This window comes from Vipera berus, assembly GCF_964194415.1.
Source record: "Vipera berus genome assembly, chromosome: 13".
In the NCBI taxonomy this organism is placed as follows: domain Eukaryota; kingdom Metazoa; phylum Chordata; class Lepidosauria; order Squamata; family Viperidae; genus Vipera; species Vipera berus.
This window is the reverse complement of record NC_138216.1, coordinates 16,305,115-16,320,921: the sequence shown is the minus strand read 5'-3', so window position 1 is coordinate 16,320,921 and position 15,807 is coordinate 16,305,115. Positions and strand designations below refer to the sequence as shown.

General features: G+C 46.1%; 1 protein-coding gene across 1 annotated transcript in view; it reads left to right on the top strand.

The window, feature by feature from the left end:
• The first annotated feature begins 3,562 nt into the window (after window positions 1-3,562).
• Window positions 3,563-15,807, top strand: part of HAPSTR1 (HUWE1 associated protein modifying stress responses) — a 32,216-nt gene continuing 19,971 nt past the window's right edge. The window contains exons 1-3 of the mRNA XM_081338114.1: window positions 3,563-4,016; window positions 4,649-4,729; window positions 14,717-14,992. Coding sequence (XP_081194240.1) covers window positions 3,740-4,016; window positions 4,649-4,729; window positions 14,717-14,992 — 634 coding nt within the window. The 5' untranslated portion in view covers window positions 3,563-3,739. The remainder of the gene's footprint in view (window positions 4,017-4,648; window positions 4,730-14,716; window positions 14,993-15,807) is intronic.

Here is a 15,807-nt window from a genome sequence, read left to right as displayed (position 1 = left end):
TTCTGCCCCCCCTCCCCTGGTATCCCCAGCCTCTGCTGCTCAAATTACAGGTAGTCCTTGACTTATAACAGTTTATTTAGCGACCATTCAAAGTTACAGCGGCACTGAAAAATGTGGCTTATGGCTGTTTTTCACCCTTACCACCTTTGCAGCATCCCCTTGGTCACGTGAGCAGAATTCAGATCCTTGGCAACTGGTTCATATTTATGGCAGTTGCAGCGTCCCGGGGGTCACATCATCCTCTTTTGAGACCTTCTGACAAGCAAAGTCAACGGGGGAAGCCAGATTCACTTAACAACCGGCTTACTAACTTATCAACTGCTGTGATTTTACTTAACACCTGTGGCCAAAAAGGTCGTAAAATGGGGCACATCTCATTTAACAAATGTCTCACCTAACAACAGAAATTTTGGACTCAATTAAGGTTGTAATTCGAGAACCACCTTTACCAGTTTCGCTCTGTTTCACAAATAACTGCCGGCATGGACAACTTTATAAAAGACTCAAAGCCATTTGTGGAGTTTTTTGGGGAGGCGCGGGAAAATTCATGATTTTTATTGTTTTATCAATGTATAAAATGCAAAGAAAAATAAAAATAGGAAACTAAGGGAAGGAAAAAGAGGGGGAAAGAAAATATAAGGTACAAGGGAAGAAAGAAAAAAGTGTTGATTTCTGATTCTTTTTAGCACAGTACAAGATAACAATATTACAGCTTCAACAATATTATAACCAGCCATTTCTATAACAACAAATCTATCAAATCGGCAAAACCAAATCAAAGTTCAATTTTTTTTCATCACAAGCACAAAACCCAGAAGTGATATTCAAATAAAAAAATAAATATATTTTCCTTTTTGAATAAAGCTATCAGTTTAACCATTTCTGCTTTAACTTCCTTGCTGTGGAAATAATATATATTGCTGTTTGCACTTATAAACTACCACCACTTATATTAACAAAATTCACTGTATTCTTTCGGATTCTTTAATCTTAAAGGGAAAAATGCTATTTGTGGACCTTTTACATGTTAGATGCAGTAACAGATGGTTAACAGAGATTTGAAGATTAGTGTAATGTTTGGGTATACCTGTTAATTGCTTTTTTTCCTATTCTTCACATATATATTATGATTAGATGTTGAGTTGACTTGATTAGTAGACAGAGATTTTCCCATCTGGGATAATTGTTTATTTAATATAGTAATTTTCATTAAGAATGGGACGGCTTATAACTATTTGTAGATCTGTCATGTAAGGGGAGCAGAATCTTATCAGTTTTTTTTTCCTTTCAGATCCAGCATGTGGTGGGGTGATGTACGTTTAGTGTTAGATTTGACATTCGGGACATTTTTTTCCCTTTTTTGTACATTTTTTTTGTTAGTGTTGGATGTATATTTTACTGTTCATTGTTTTGTATTTAGTTCTTGTTGATAAAACAAAACACAACTAGTCCACAACTTACAACCGCAATCAAGCCCAAAATTTCTGTTGCTATGTGAGACACTTAAGTGAGTTTTGCCCTATTTTGTGAATTTTCTTGCCAGTTAAGTGAATCACTGCAGTTGTTAATTTAGTAACACAGTTGTTAAGTGAATCTGGTTTCCCCACTGACTTTGCTTTCCAGAGGTTTGCAAAAGTTGATCACATGACCCTGGGACACTGCAACCGTCATAAATATGAGTCAGCTGCCTGACCCTCCGAATTTTGATCGTGTGATCATGGGGATGCTACCCGTCATAAGTCACTTTTTTCAGTGCCATTAGAACAGTGACGAAATGAGCTATTGTAAGTTGAGAACTAGCTGTAAGAATAGTAAAAGTAAAGGTTCCCCTGCACATGCGTGCTAGTCGTTTCCAGCTCTAGGGGCCGGTGCTCATCTCCGTTTCAAAGCCGAAGAGCCGGCGCTTGTCCGAGGACGTCTCCGTGGTCATGTGGCCGGCATGACTAGACGCCAAAGGTAACAGGAACGCTGTTACCTTCCCACCGTTGTGGTCCCTATTTTTCTACTTGCATTTTTACGTGCTTTCGAACTGCTAGGTTGGCAGAAGCTGGGATGAGTAACAGGCGCTCACTCTGCTACGCGGCACTCGGGATTCGACCCGCCAAACTGCCGACCTTCTGATCGACAAGCTCAGCGTCCTAATCCACTGAGCCACCGCGTCCCTTATAGCTGTAAGAATATATTTTTTAAAAAAGGAAAAACTGCTGGTATGTCCTTCAGCTCTGCATGTGACCACCTTTTGCAATCTTCTGACTATGTCAGGGCTGTCAATTTCATTGTGGGCCACATCAGCATTGCGGTTGCCCTCAGGGGGCCGGGTGGGTATGGCCAGGGTGGGCGTGGCCTACTGGGTAGGCGTGGCTAGAGTGCGTATGGCCTACTGGGTGGGCGTGGCCAGCTCTACATCGTTCGCATCAAGGGTGCCTATGGGGGCCTGGGCAGGAGTGGGACAGATCTGAGGGTCTCTGGCAGAAGGAGGGTCTCTGGGCCAGGGCCAAGGCAGTGGGGGCCGTTCCCTCACTGTTTCCAGGAAGGCTTCGCGGGCCACATGAAACCACTTCGCGGGCCGGATCCGGCCCCCGGGCCTTGTGTTTGACATGTCTGGACTATGTCAGTTGGGAAGCCAGATTCACTTAACAACTGTGTTACTAATGTAACAATTGCCTTGATTCACTTAAGTGTGTTACTAATTTAAGAATTGCCTTGATTCACTCAACAACTGTGGCAAGAAGGGTCGTGAAATAGGGCAAAAGTCACTTAGCAAATGTCTTACTTTGCAACAGAAGCGTTGGGTTCAACTGTGGTCGTAGGTCGAGGACCACCTGTACAGGCCATCCTTGGTTGGCTTTCCCCTTGTCAAAGTGCACCGCGACGGAGTCAGGCATGCGGCGCTGCCATGACATTTACTGCTGGGTCAGCAGAGCTGAGAAAGCAGGCCGGGGGTTGACGAAACCAAAATTCAGATTTTAGCTTCTGGAGAGTTTAGCATACATGGCACAGCCTGCATTGTATGGTTTAATCTACGCATCATGGTTAAACTATGGTCTCCTACACGAATGTAAGCGGCGCACGCATGACGCTACGGAGCACCGAGGCCTCTTCAGGCTCCGGTTGACCCGCTGCATCAACCCACCGTTGCAAACCGGGTTTTATTGCGGCCACAACGGCGAGGCTGAGCCACGCCCGGCGAACTCAACATCAGGAACACGGAGGCGAAACTGCGCGTGCGCGGAGGCGCAGCGAGGCTGATATGCGCGCGCATACCTTCCCCCTCCCGTCTCCTCGCCTGCGCTTGCGCGGAAGGGTTCTTCCCTCGCCCCCCACCCCCGGTTCCCAACCTGTCTTCCTCCTTTCCATTTTGCTAGCGTAACCAACCTTGATGGCCTCGTCTCGCCGCCTCCTCCTTTATGACATTGATGGGCGCGTCAGCCGCCCAATGGGCGTGCGGCAAGCGCCGAAGAATCGCTGGACAGCGGCGCCGGCGAAGGAAAAGAGGCGGGCTCTGCCGGGGTGGGGTTGTCGTTTTCTGTACCCTCCCCCTAGCATGTTCGGGTGAGGCATTTTGGGGCGCTCGGGGCGGCGTCTCGGGCTCAGTGTGGGCGGCGGCAGCGGCCGGGGATGCGGCGGCGGCAGCGGCTCTTCCTGATGGCGTCGCCGCAGCTGCCGGGCGCGGCCGGACGGAGGTAGCCGGAGCCGCGCCGAGGCGGCCCGGACGGGCGGGCGGGCGAGCGAGCGAGCGATGGAGGATCAAGCGGCGCAGGAGGAAGGCGAGGCCGAGATCCAGGAGCTGCACGGGCCCGAGCACTGGTTCAGCCAGTGGGAGCGGCAGTGCCTGGCCGAGGCCGAGCGGGACGACGGCAGCGGCCTGGGCGGCGGCGGGGGCGGCCCGCTGCCGCCCGAACTGCAGGACGACGACGAGGCGGCCGTCGCCGCCACCCCGCAGCCGGAGCCCAAGCAGCAGAAGCTCTGGCACCTCTTCCAGAACTCGGCCACCGCCGTGGCGCAGCTCTACAAGGGTGAGCGGAGGGGCCCGCACGTGTGGATGCCCGGACACGTGTCCGCGCCGGGCGCGAGGCCCCGCGGAAGGGGCTCTCACCCCCCCCCCCCCAATCTTGGGAGTGGTCGTCCGAGGCCGGCCCGGTGCCCCCGCCGGGCGCTCGCGCAAGATGGCGGAAGGCCGCATCTTCGCCGCCGCTTCTCTTTCTTCGCTCCCCGTCGGTGAAGGAAGCGGCTGCCGGGGGGGGCAGAATGGATTCGCCCGCCCCCCCTCCGTCCGTCCGTAAGGGAGGGTGGGCTCGCCCGGGCCCTCGGCCCCTCCCACCAACAAAATGGCGGGTGGGGGGGGCGACGAGCGGGACGCGGAGTCCCCCTTTAAAGGCTCTTTCTTCCTCTCCCTCCCCCCCACCCATTGGGGCAAGTGGTGGATTCCGCTCCCTTCCGCCCCCTACCCCTGCCGACTTGGACGCTTCCAGGCGGCTTCCGTCCCGCTTGGCCCCTTCCCCCCCCGCCCTCCCATTTCCTGCGCTTCCGTCCCGGCGGCGGCGGGTGAACAAAATGGCGAAGCGCAACATGGCCGGTCCTCGGGGGGGGGGGGACGGGCGGCCACCGCGAGGCTCACTTCTCCCCTTTGCTCTCTTCCCCCCCGCAGACCGCGTGTGCCAGCAGCCCGGCCTCTCCCTCTGGGTGCCCTTCCAGAACGCGGCCACCGCCGTCACCAACCTCTACAAAGGTGAGCGGGGCCGGGGGGGAAGCCGGGGTGGGGGCGCGGCCTGGGCGTGTCTGAGGAGTCCCCTGAAGGCCTCGGGCGTCTCCGCAGGGCCCCCCCGGGTCTTGGAGGGGGGTGCAGTTCGTGGCTGTTCCCGGCTGCCGCTCCTAATAGGCTCGGTCGAGGCCCCCGGCCCTGGGGCTGCCGGTGGAGCGGGGCGGAGGGAGCCCCCAGGGAAGCCCGGCCCACTGCTTCAGGGGGATTCTGGGAGTCCCAGGAAACACCTAGAAGGGGCTTCTAAGGAAGCTGCCCTCTGGCCCTTGCCTGGAAGGGTCCAGCGGCTCTTGAAGGTGACCCTTCCGTGTGTCCTTGGCAGCCTCCGGTGCTGAGAGAGGAAGGAACGGTCAGGGCTGTTTTGATGCTTGGGACCTTCCTGGCCTCCAGACTGGACGCGCTTGGTGCCAGCCGACTTCAACTTCTGCACGTGGCTTCAGTCACCCAAGGCCAGGTGCCGCTGGGCACTTCTGGCACTGAAAGGATTAAGATCACTTAAGGGTCCTCAGTAATCTTTTAGGAGATGTCTCTGGAAATTGAGAGTTGGCAGAAAATTGTAGAACCTTTGTGGTGGACCAAGAGCGCCTTTTCTGCCAGTCAAGCAGCTTAGAATGAACTACCTTTATAAGGCAGGTTCAGGCTGGGACTTCTATTTTGTGTGGGGTTCGGATATTCAAGTAACATTTAAATTGACGGATTCTACTCCTATGTGCATAGCATGCAATATTAACCACATCTATGGTTCATTGTCCTATGTCATGTATCATTGTATACTACAAAATAGTTGATCAATATCTTAATGGTGAATTTTTGGGATATTCAGGAAATTCTAGGTAAGCTTAATTAGCTTTTCATGGGAAAAATGTAGTTTTTCAGGGAATAAATGGTTGTCTTCATTGTTTGGCTGTGCATGGTTTGATATTAGAGATACCTTTTATACTGACTTTGTACTATTTATACTGACTTTTAGATAAGGTTAGATCTTTCAGAATAGAACTGGAAGGAGCCTTGGGAGGTCTTCTAGTCCAACCTCCTGCTCAAGCAGGAGACCCTATACCCATGGTGGCGAACCTATGGCAACAGGTGGCACGCAGAGCCCTCTCTGTGGGCACATGCGCCGTCGCCCCAGTCCTATGCCTTCAGCTGGGTTTTATAAAAACTTTTCGCTTTAGGCCTCCACCGCTGTGTGCAATAAAAAAGGTTCAATCAATCAATTTCAACTTCTCGCGGGGAAAAAAAAGATCTCGCAAAGTTGGAATTGATTGATTGAACTTTTTAGTCCCACCCAGTCTGCCGTTACCACTGCAGCCACGCCCACCCAGTGGGCCATGCCCACCCGGCACCCGATGATACATAAGTTGGTTTTGGGTTGCAGTTGGGCAATCGGTCTCTAAAAGGTTCGCCATCACTGCCCTATACCATTTCAGACAAGTGGCTGCCCAGTTGTCCAATTGTCCATTTGCAACGCATCCCTTCTCTATAAACCAACATTCCTCTCCTCTTCCTCCCCCCCCAGTGGTAATGAACCTACTTCATTACCTACTTCATGTCTTGTTATTTCTAATCTACTTATTTCTAACTCTGGAGTAGAGAGAGAGAAAATTTGTTGGATTTAAATGTTGTGTTAACTTTCAGTCAATCATTTTTTTCTGTCTATTAAACTATTAAAATATTTTTGATGGCCTAGGAAAAGACTGTCAGCTCTATAAATATTATAGTTCTATACTAATTCATAAGTATCTGGAAAAGGACTATTCTTAGGTGGTTCACACTTTTAAAAACTCCACGAGCGCTCAGAAATTCCTTTCAGCTCATGGAGGAAAAGAGCAGACTCAAGAATATGTTACTGGCTTGACCTTAGATATCCTAAAGTGCTTCCAGTTACTCATAATAACTACACCAGCACTAACTGGCAAATGCTAGCTCAGCTAAAGCCTGTGTTGCCTTGATAACAAGTTTGGTGACCCAGTAAATAAAGGTAATATTTTGTTGGACTTCACCATTTCTATATCATGTGAATAACTTACTTTGGAGCAAGCAGTTGATGTAATTAGATGATGCCATCTGAAGTGGCCAAATGGAATGTAGTGCTGAAAACAGCCACCTTTTAGTCATCGAGGGAGGTATTTGCCAGCTCAGCCAATAGTATTAGTCAGCTCTCTTTCTCTAATTGGTGCCAGCTGCCATTTTGATGGCTTATCGCTTGGCAGTTGCTGGGTCAAAGCCAGATGGGTTGTGAGCACCCTGTGCATGTGCCTCTTGCTAGAAATCCAAGCAGTGCATGGAATTAGCTGGGAAAGAATGTACTGGTAATCTAGTTTTGCAAGGAGCACAAGGGATGCTGTCTCTTGATGCTGCATTTTATAATCTTGTGAAAGTAAAGAGGAGAATCGGAGTCTGCGTATTCCAACCTTACCTATATTTATAATACATTTTAGAACTGCAAAATTAGAAAATTCCACTGTGCAAGACATTGGGGCATAAATTGCTCTATAGCTAGTACAGTCCTGATATCAAAGTGTATAGATTAGTTTTTTTCTTCCCTTGGTCTTAGAATCTAGTGATGGGAGAAGTCTCTCTATGAGAGACAAAGTCAGGGTAGGTAAAAAGGACTTAACTTGATGGATTGATACATCAAACTAAGTGGTAATTGGCTTGTTTGAAGATTGGCATATTATATGAAATGAGTCATTTTAGTCCAATTTAAGAACAGTGGTTGTATAGTCTATGACTTAATGTGACATGTGAACCTAGCTGCTGCAACAATGGGTATGAGAGATTGCACATGCTCCCTGTTGTCATCTAACTGGCCCTTGTGGGACCAGAATGTGGCCCTCGCAGTGGGCTTTTGGTCTTACTTGAGCGTGTTGTTCAGGTGTTTATGTGGCAGCACTACGCTTAGCAAAGAAGGAATAGGCTTCTTAGCTTAAAGTTGTGTCACCTTCACTTTTTTAGGTGTAAAAAAAAGCTTGTGTGAACTCTACAATAGCAATCATTTCAGTGGAAGGCTTTAAAAGCTTCCACTCCAAGCTCTCTCACCTTTAAAAAGAGTTGACCTATATTTTGAGAAGAATTTATGGAGCAATGTAAATATTCCAAAGAGCTTACATGGATGAGATTGACTCCCGCTCCAGGAACGAGCATCAAAGCAAATATGTTCTTTTCTAAATGTCTTATCTTGTTTTTGGTTTCTGTATACTTGAATATGTGTGTATATATAATTTTAACTTAATTTTGAGAATCCACATGCCACATTGTGAATGTCCTGATACTGGTAGATCCCGTTTCTGTGAACTGATATGGATGATCAAATATTATGTTTGCAGTGATGAAATTATTATGGCACCCTCTTAAGTTTCAATCCCACCTTACATCTGGGAAAGATAGATGCAACCATATAGTGCTCCCTCCTCCCCTAATAATGGCTTGTTTAGCTGAAAGGATGGCTGGTCGAAAATCATCCCAAAAGCTTGGATAGCAGAACTTGGGTTTCCCCAATCCTTGTTTAATTCAAACTACATTATTGGCTCCTTCCTATAACCTGCCTAAAACTGAACAGCCAAAGTCATATGTTTGAGATACTGTTCTTAGTTTTTGTTGGATGAGCTGTGAGGTGGATCTGCTTGCAAGGTATCTATCTTTAATGGTTTTGGATCTGGATTTACTGTTGACTCACTAAGATGGTTTATGTTCCAGTGGAACTTCAAACAGCATTTGTGGCAAAAAGTCTGCTTTCACCCTATCAGAATTGAAGTTCTTGAATAAAGAAAAATCACCATTGTAAAGATGAATTAAGAGTCAGAACAATATCAAATTAACTGCCAGTAAGTTTGTTTCATGGCAGGGTTGTGTTTTGTTACAGATGTTTCTGCTAACTATGTATATACAATACACATTATATAGTAACATAATGAGAGTCATATGAGAATTGTCAACCTTTATGAATTCTTAACAATCCTGTCCTTGGATAAAAGTATTCAGGAACTGAAGTTTTGGCCTGGAGCTTTTTAAATTAAACAGTTTGCTTTCTTGGTCTGACTTAGCTCCCATGAGGATCAGAATGATTCACTGAGGCCTAGGGGAAGCTAGTTGAGTAACACCTATGGAGAAGAGTTCCACTGTGGACCATACTAAGGACATGACTATTAGCTCATCACAATAGGAACATCTACAACCAACTATATTAGTTAATAATGTTGTAACTCGCTTTGATAAAATAATGGTTGTTATAATTTTTGAACTTGGAATGCGTTGTAGGTCTTGGCACACTAAGGATCTAAAACTGATTGGCAACATTTTTAATTGGGCCAATTTCTATTTGTTGCAAAATTACGCAATTTGACCATTTATTACAGATGTTCTCTTTATAAGCATAGCATTGGCTGAAGGAGTTGTCACATAATTTGTGCATAGGTGGGTAAGCCCAGTCAAAGGGAGATGCCCATGGTTAGGTATTATCCCAGTATCTAAAATGATTAAATCATGGCAACTGTATTAAAGTTTGAAGGTTTGGTCCAGTTGCCATGATTTAACCTTTTTAGATACTATTGGCCTGGATGATTGAGTCTTCATTTACATAATGTCTCAGTAATGTCTGTTGAAAACAGTCAAAGACTTATTTTCAGTTCAAAGCAACATGTGACAATTTGACTGTCGTAATAGTGTAAGTTTTACTTGCGCTTAATGTTGTGGAATGTGGTATCATATTCTCAAGAATCTATTTTGGAAGCTAGCTCACTCCCACCAGCTAAGGCTGCAGTGTAGAGGGACATTCTTGAGCACAAAGTGTTGGTGAGTAGTTATAGAAAGTACAGTTTGAACATGTGGATTATATTTTCAAGGTTCTACAGAAAATTGCTTTGTGCAATCTTTTGTTGAAAAAATACTGATGTCCAGTACAAATATGTGATGTGTAAGTATTAATAGCTGTGCATCGGCAGTAGAATAGATTGTTTCTGATGAATAAAGCTGGATAGAAATATTACTTTAGGGCAGGGGTGTCAAACTCAATTTCATTGAGGGCCGCATCAGCATTGCGGTTGCCCTCAGGGGGCCGGGTGGGTGTGGCCTGGGTGGGCGTGGCCTACTGGGTGGGCGTGGCCTGGGTGGGCGTGGCTAGAGTGCGTATGGCCTACTGGGTGGGCGTGGCCAGCTCTACATCGTTCGCATCAAGGGTGCCTATGGGGGCCTGGGCAGGAGTGGGACAGATCTGAGGGTCTCTGGCAGAAGGAGGGTCTCTGGGCCAGGGCCAAGGCAGTGGGGGCCGTTCCCTCACTGTTTCCAGAATGGCTTCGCGGGCCACATGAAACCACTTTGCGGGCTGCATCCGGCCCCCGGGCCTTGTGTTTGACATGTCTGCTTTAGGGAGATTTGGGGCTTTGTTGGACTTGATAGTCTAATTCAGCAATAGAAATGAGGTTGTTAACCTCACCAGCCTTATGTAGCCAAATACTTGAATTAAAGTTCCCATACTCTTGAGAAATGGCTGCCTCACCTAAAAGTGGATTAATTAATTTATCCTACTTTTCCACCCGGAAGAGGAACAATTCTACTGTCTTCTAAATTCATTGCAGTCTAATTTCTGACTCTATTTTTGATCACCTTCACTTCACTGAAACTTCCCTTGAGTTAACAGCCCGATCTAAAGTCTTTATTCAGTTTTCCTTTCTACCATTTTAAATCCATTTGATTGCACTCCCCATATGTCATAACTCTTAATCCTGCTGGCTTGTTTTTCCTTTCATAATTTCTTGTCAAAGAGCACTGTTGTTCTCTACCTTCCCTCCCCACTTAGCAAGGCTCTGCAGCTCCATTGGCCATTCTGGATTAATTGGCATGTTTGAGTTATTCGTAAAAATAAGGTGGGACAAAAAAAAAACACCTTAATAAAAGAGAATAAAGCCGATCTTCCAATCCATTCCCTGCTAACCTCTCACATTGTTGCTGTTTCTTCATGCTCATCCAGAACCTTGCAAGTCAGGTGCCACTGACTTGCATGGCCATACACTCCACTTCTGGATTCTGAGCAAGCTTGGCCTTGTTTTCAGCGCTGTCCTTGGCTTGGTTCCTCATGTTGCTGTGCCATCATCCGTGTTCCTTCCCTTGCATGGAAATGCCTCTAGGCCACCCGCCTGTTCCCTCCAGATGCAGACCATCTTGGAAAACCCACTTGGTTCTTAAGGTAGATAGTATGTCCAGCTGAAGTAATAACTGTGCTCTGCTTTTGTCTCCCATTCTCTCCCTTTTCATTTTTGATGTCTGTTATACGTTGCAAGTTTTTGGGAGTTGAACCAGTCCCTGTAGCATTGATAGAAAGATAGCATTAGAGTAAGATTTGGTCACTTGTGAAGTTGTCGCTCTGAATGGCTGATGTCAATAGGCATTGCATTTAAAAGAAAGTATCTTTAAAAAATGTATGGGAAACGTGTAATGCCACGTTTGTTGGGCAAATATTTTTCTCTTATTCCACCTACCTCTTGTATTGCCCGCACCCCCATCAGGACCTGTATTGCCTACACCCAAACCTCTTGGCAAATCAAAGAACTGAAGAACTAAAGAATTGCTTGACTAGTTCTTTTAAATCTGATGCTGCCATTGTCATTTGGCAGCTTGAGCAGATCTCTTCAAGAGAAGGTTGGGGTCCTTGGCCATCCCATTGGTGGATGGAAGTAGTCAGAGTTGTCCAGCACAGGAAATCTAGGCAGGTTGAAGCTGGGGCAGGTTGCTTTGTTTCTTCATTTATAGGAGTCCCCCTGCAGATTTTACTCCACTAATTGTTTCCAACTTGGGCGTTCATCTCTGTTTCAAGGCCATTGATCCAGTGCTGTCCAAAGACATTTCTGTAGTCAAGTGGCCAGCATGATGTCACAGAGTGCTATTTCCTCCCCACCGAAGTGGTACTTATTTATCTACTTGCATTTGCATGCTTTCGAACTGCTAGATGGGCAGGAGCTGGGGCGAGGATGGGAGCTCAGCGTCTAACTACTGAGCCGCCATACAGCCCATTTATTTATTTATATCCCACCTTTATTATTTTTTAATAAATAACTCAAGGTGGCAAAGACACACAACACTCCTTCCCACACAATACTCCCCCCTCCTCCTCCTGAGGTGAGTTGGGCTGAGAGAGAGACAGTTACGTTCTGCTTTCCCAGAAATTTCAACGTAGTCAACATTAATTTTGTTACATGGCATAAGGAAAAAATAAATGCAAAAGATTAGTGTGTTTGCAGAAAAACAAATAGGTATGTGGCTAATGTAGGAAAAATACGGTAAATTCAGCAAACTATTTGGGTGGATTGTAATTTAGCAGGATTGAAAGTGGATATTCTGAGTTTTTGCCAAAATAAAATCGAGAATGGTGTTACAGGGCTTTGGGCAAGGTTTACCCACATGGGTTGTGTGCCAGATCTCTCCAGTACAGTTAGTCCTTGACTTATGACCACAATGGAGCCCAAATTTTCTGTTGTTAAGTGAGACATTTGTTAAGTGAGTTTTGCCCCATTTTACAACCTTTCTTGCCACAGTTGTTAAATGAATCACTGCAATTGATAAGTTAGTAACATGGTTGTTAAGTGAATCTGGCTTCCCCATTGACTTTGCTTGTCAAAAGTTGCAAAAGGTGATCATATGACCTTAGGACACTGCAATGGTCACAAGTATGAGTCAATTGCCAAGCATCTAAATTTTGATCACATGATCATGGGGATGCTACAATGGTCGTAAGTGTGAAAACCGGTCATAAGTTATTTTTTTCAGTGCCATTGTAACTTGGAATGGTCACCATATGAATTGTTGTAGGTTGAGGGCTATCTGTACTTTGTTTCCCTAGATCTGCTCATCTGGTGATCTCCTCTCCCATCCTCAAGGCACTGATGCTTGGAACTTGTGACATGATCAACACAAAACTGGCCTTTTGTGGGCAGAACATTTTGTCTGTGTTCAGGCCAGCCATTGTGTGCAAATGGCAGATAAGAGGCAATCTCTTCTTCCCATATCCTGCCTCTTATTAATAAACAAATCCTGAAAACCTTATCAGCAAAAGTCCATTAAGGCAGTGGTCTCCAACCCCCGGTCTGTGGACTGGTACTGCAGGCAGCACACAAAACCACACACACTTTCGTCCACGGAAAAACCTCTCTCCATGGAACCGGTCCCTGGTGTCCAAAAGGTCGGGGGCCTCTGCATTAAGGGTCACTAAAGATAACATAGCTCTTTTGACCTTGATCAAATAAAGGTAGCCCTTGATCTACCTTTGAGCCCATATTTTCTGTTGCTAATCAAGACAGTTGTTTAGTGAGTTGTTCCCCATTTTACAACTTAAGTGTAAGAATTTGAGCCTTGGTGGAGCAGTGGGCTAATGCCTCCTTAAGTAACACCAGCTGCCTGCAATTAGTGCAGGTTCGAGTCCCACCAGGCTCAAGGTTGACTCAGCCTTCCATCCTTCCCAGGTAGGTAAAATGAGGACCCAGATTGTTGGGGGCAATTAAGCTGACTTTGTAATAATGCCACTGGGCGTGTGTGTGAAAGCCCTAATAAGCAGGCATATACATAGAATGAAGGCTACTGCTAAGCTTGTAAGCCGCCCTGAGTCTTCGGAGAAGGGCGGGATATAAATGGAATTAAAATAAAAAATAAAATAAAATAAAATAAATTCGACCTAAATGGAATTTCAATTTTATTGAATTTATATACTGCCCTTTCCCGTAGGACTCAGGGCGGTTTACAGGGTATATAAAACATCGATACAAAAATTAAGAACAATTAAAAAAGATTAAATTAAATCCCTGAAAAAATATAAAACCCCAATTAAAACTCAGCCTGGGCCGGAAAGCTCGAAGAGCCAGGTCTTCAGGTCTCGGCGAAATGATCGAAGGTGGACACATTAAACTTTTCAGTCAGTGCTGGATGTCCTGTCATTCCCCTCCAAATTTAATTTAATTTAATTTAATAATATTTCTATACCGCCCTTCTCCCGAAGGACTCAGGGCGGTGAACAGGGCAAGAATAAAAATACAGACTACAAAAGTTAAAACAAGATTAAATAAATGCCCACATACTAAAATACATCTTTAAAACCTAATAAAATAACAATAACAAACACCCCCCCCCCAATCCCCTCGTCAGGCCAGGCCAGCTTGTTCAAAAAAGTATGTTTTTAGCTCGCGGCGAAAGGAGCGAAGGTTGGGGGCCGTCCGGAGCTCGACCGGCAAGCGGTTCCAGAGCTCTGGCGCGCCCACAGAGAACGCCCTCCCCCTGGGGGCCACCAGTTGACATTCTCTGACCGGTGGCACCCTGAGGAGGCCCTCTCTGTGGGAGCGCACAGGGCGGAGGGAAGTCGATGCCGGCAGCAGGTGTTCCCTCAGGTACTCCGGACTCCTGCCATGTAGACTTAAAACATGTTGCAAAAGTGGGATAGAATAGAATAAAAACTTTATTGTCACTTGAAATGTACACTAATCAGCATATATTAAAAGGAAATTTTGTTGCATTCAGCTTTCAAAAAAACTGCACCATTTTGCACATACTTACATATGCACACACATGGGGCAAAACTCATTTAACAAATGTCTCCCTTAACAACAGAAATTTTGGGCTCAATTATTATAAATCAAGGACCACCTGTAGTCATAACAGCTGGTATCTGATATTAGCAGATGGCTCCAATCTGAGTTTAGATAGGGCTGGCAAGTGCATTTATTGTGTTTTTATTTATGATTGTTGGGTAGAATTTGTGTGGTTCCCTTCCCCTTTCTCTCCCCCCCCCAAGTGGTGAAGACAGGGTAGAAATAATTGCAATTCATAAATCAGTTTTTAATTTATCTTCCATTAATTCACGCTGTCCACAGGGGGAAGCTCAGCAGTGCAGTTGCCTTTGCTTCTAGAAGACCAGTTGTATCTGAACTTGCTGCTGTCTGGGTTTGGGCCAACTCCTAACACATATTTCTTTTCTTCCAGAAAGTGTGGATGCTCATCAACGGAGTTTTGATGTAGGAATCCATATTGGCTATCAGCGTCGTAATAAGGATGTCTTGGCTTGGGTTAAAAAGCGCAGAAGAACTATTCGCAGAGAAGACTTAATCAGTTTCCTGTGTGGGAAAGCGCCTCCTCCACGGAACTCTAGACCTCCCCCAAGACTGTCTGTAGTATCCCCTAACCGGGCGACGTCAACAGAAACTAGTTCTTCGGTCGAGACGGACTTGCAGCCCTTCCGGGAAGCCATAGCTCTTCATGGTAATGGTTCTCCCTCTCCCCCCTTCCCCCCCCGCCACATTTTTTAAAAAAATATTTAAAAGAAGCACGTGCCTATCTCAGGACCATTTCATAGCTCATGTTTTTATGGCCAGTGAGAACAAACAGTAAAACATCAAACTGGTTCTCGGTATGTTAGTGACTGAGGTGGGGCTCATGGATTCTCCTTTCCAGGCCTGGGAACTCCTTGCAGATGTGCATTTCTTGCAGGGGTGACTCAGGGTTGTTCCTTCCTCTTGTGACCTCAAATGCTCTGAAAAACCAGATGTTTCATAGAGCATAATAGGCTAGGGCGAATGAAACATGGTTAAGTCAGAAGGAAAAGCAGTTTATCTTGAGTGTTTTGATGGAGAAAGCTGGGTGGTGGAGAGAGCCTTGAAGGGAATTTTCAGATGCTGCTATGGAAACAAGGGCCAACACATTGCTTACGACCTGGGAAAGGCCATCGTACCTATTAGGAAGCTGAGTCTGGCTTCTCCCAGATTCAGAGGGAGAGAGGGAAAGTAAAATGCATACAGACTTGCAGCAGTTGGTTAACCTAGTCCTAGCCTAACATACAGCTAGAGACTTCTTGGGGAGCTGCTTTCTTGAGCTGGTCTACCTTGTAGGGCTGAACTTTCCAGACCTTGGAAAGAGGGCTTAAGAAAGTTTGGTGGAACAGCACAGCTTCTGTGGCCCTCTAGGTCGGGTTTCAGTCTTCTTTCCTTTGGGTTTTTACCAAAGAGGGAGGGGTTTTTTTTGGAGGGGAAGAGAAATAGCTGTAGTTTGATAGGATTGTGTTCGGAGGCTGATCTTGC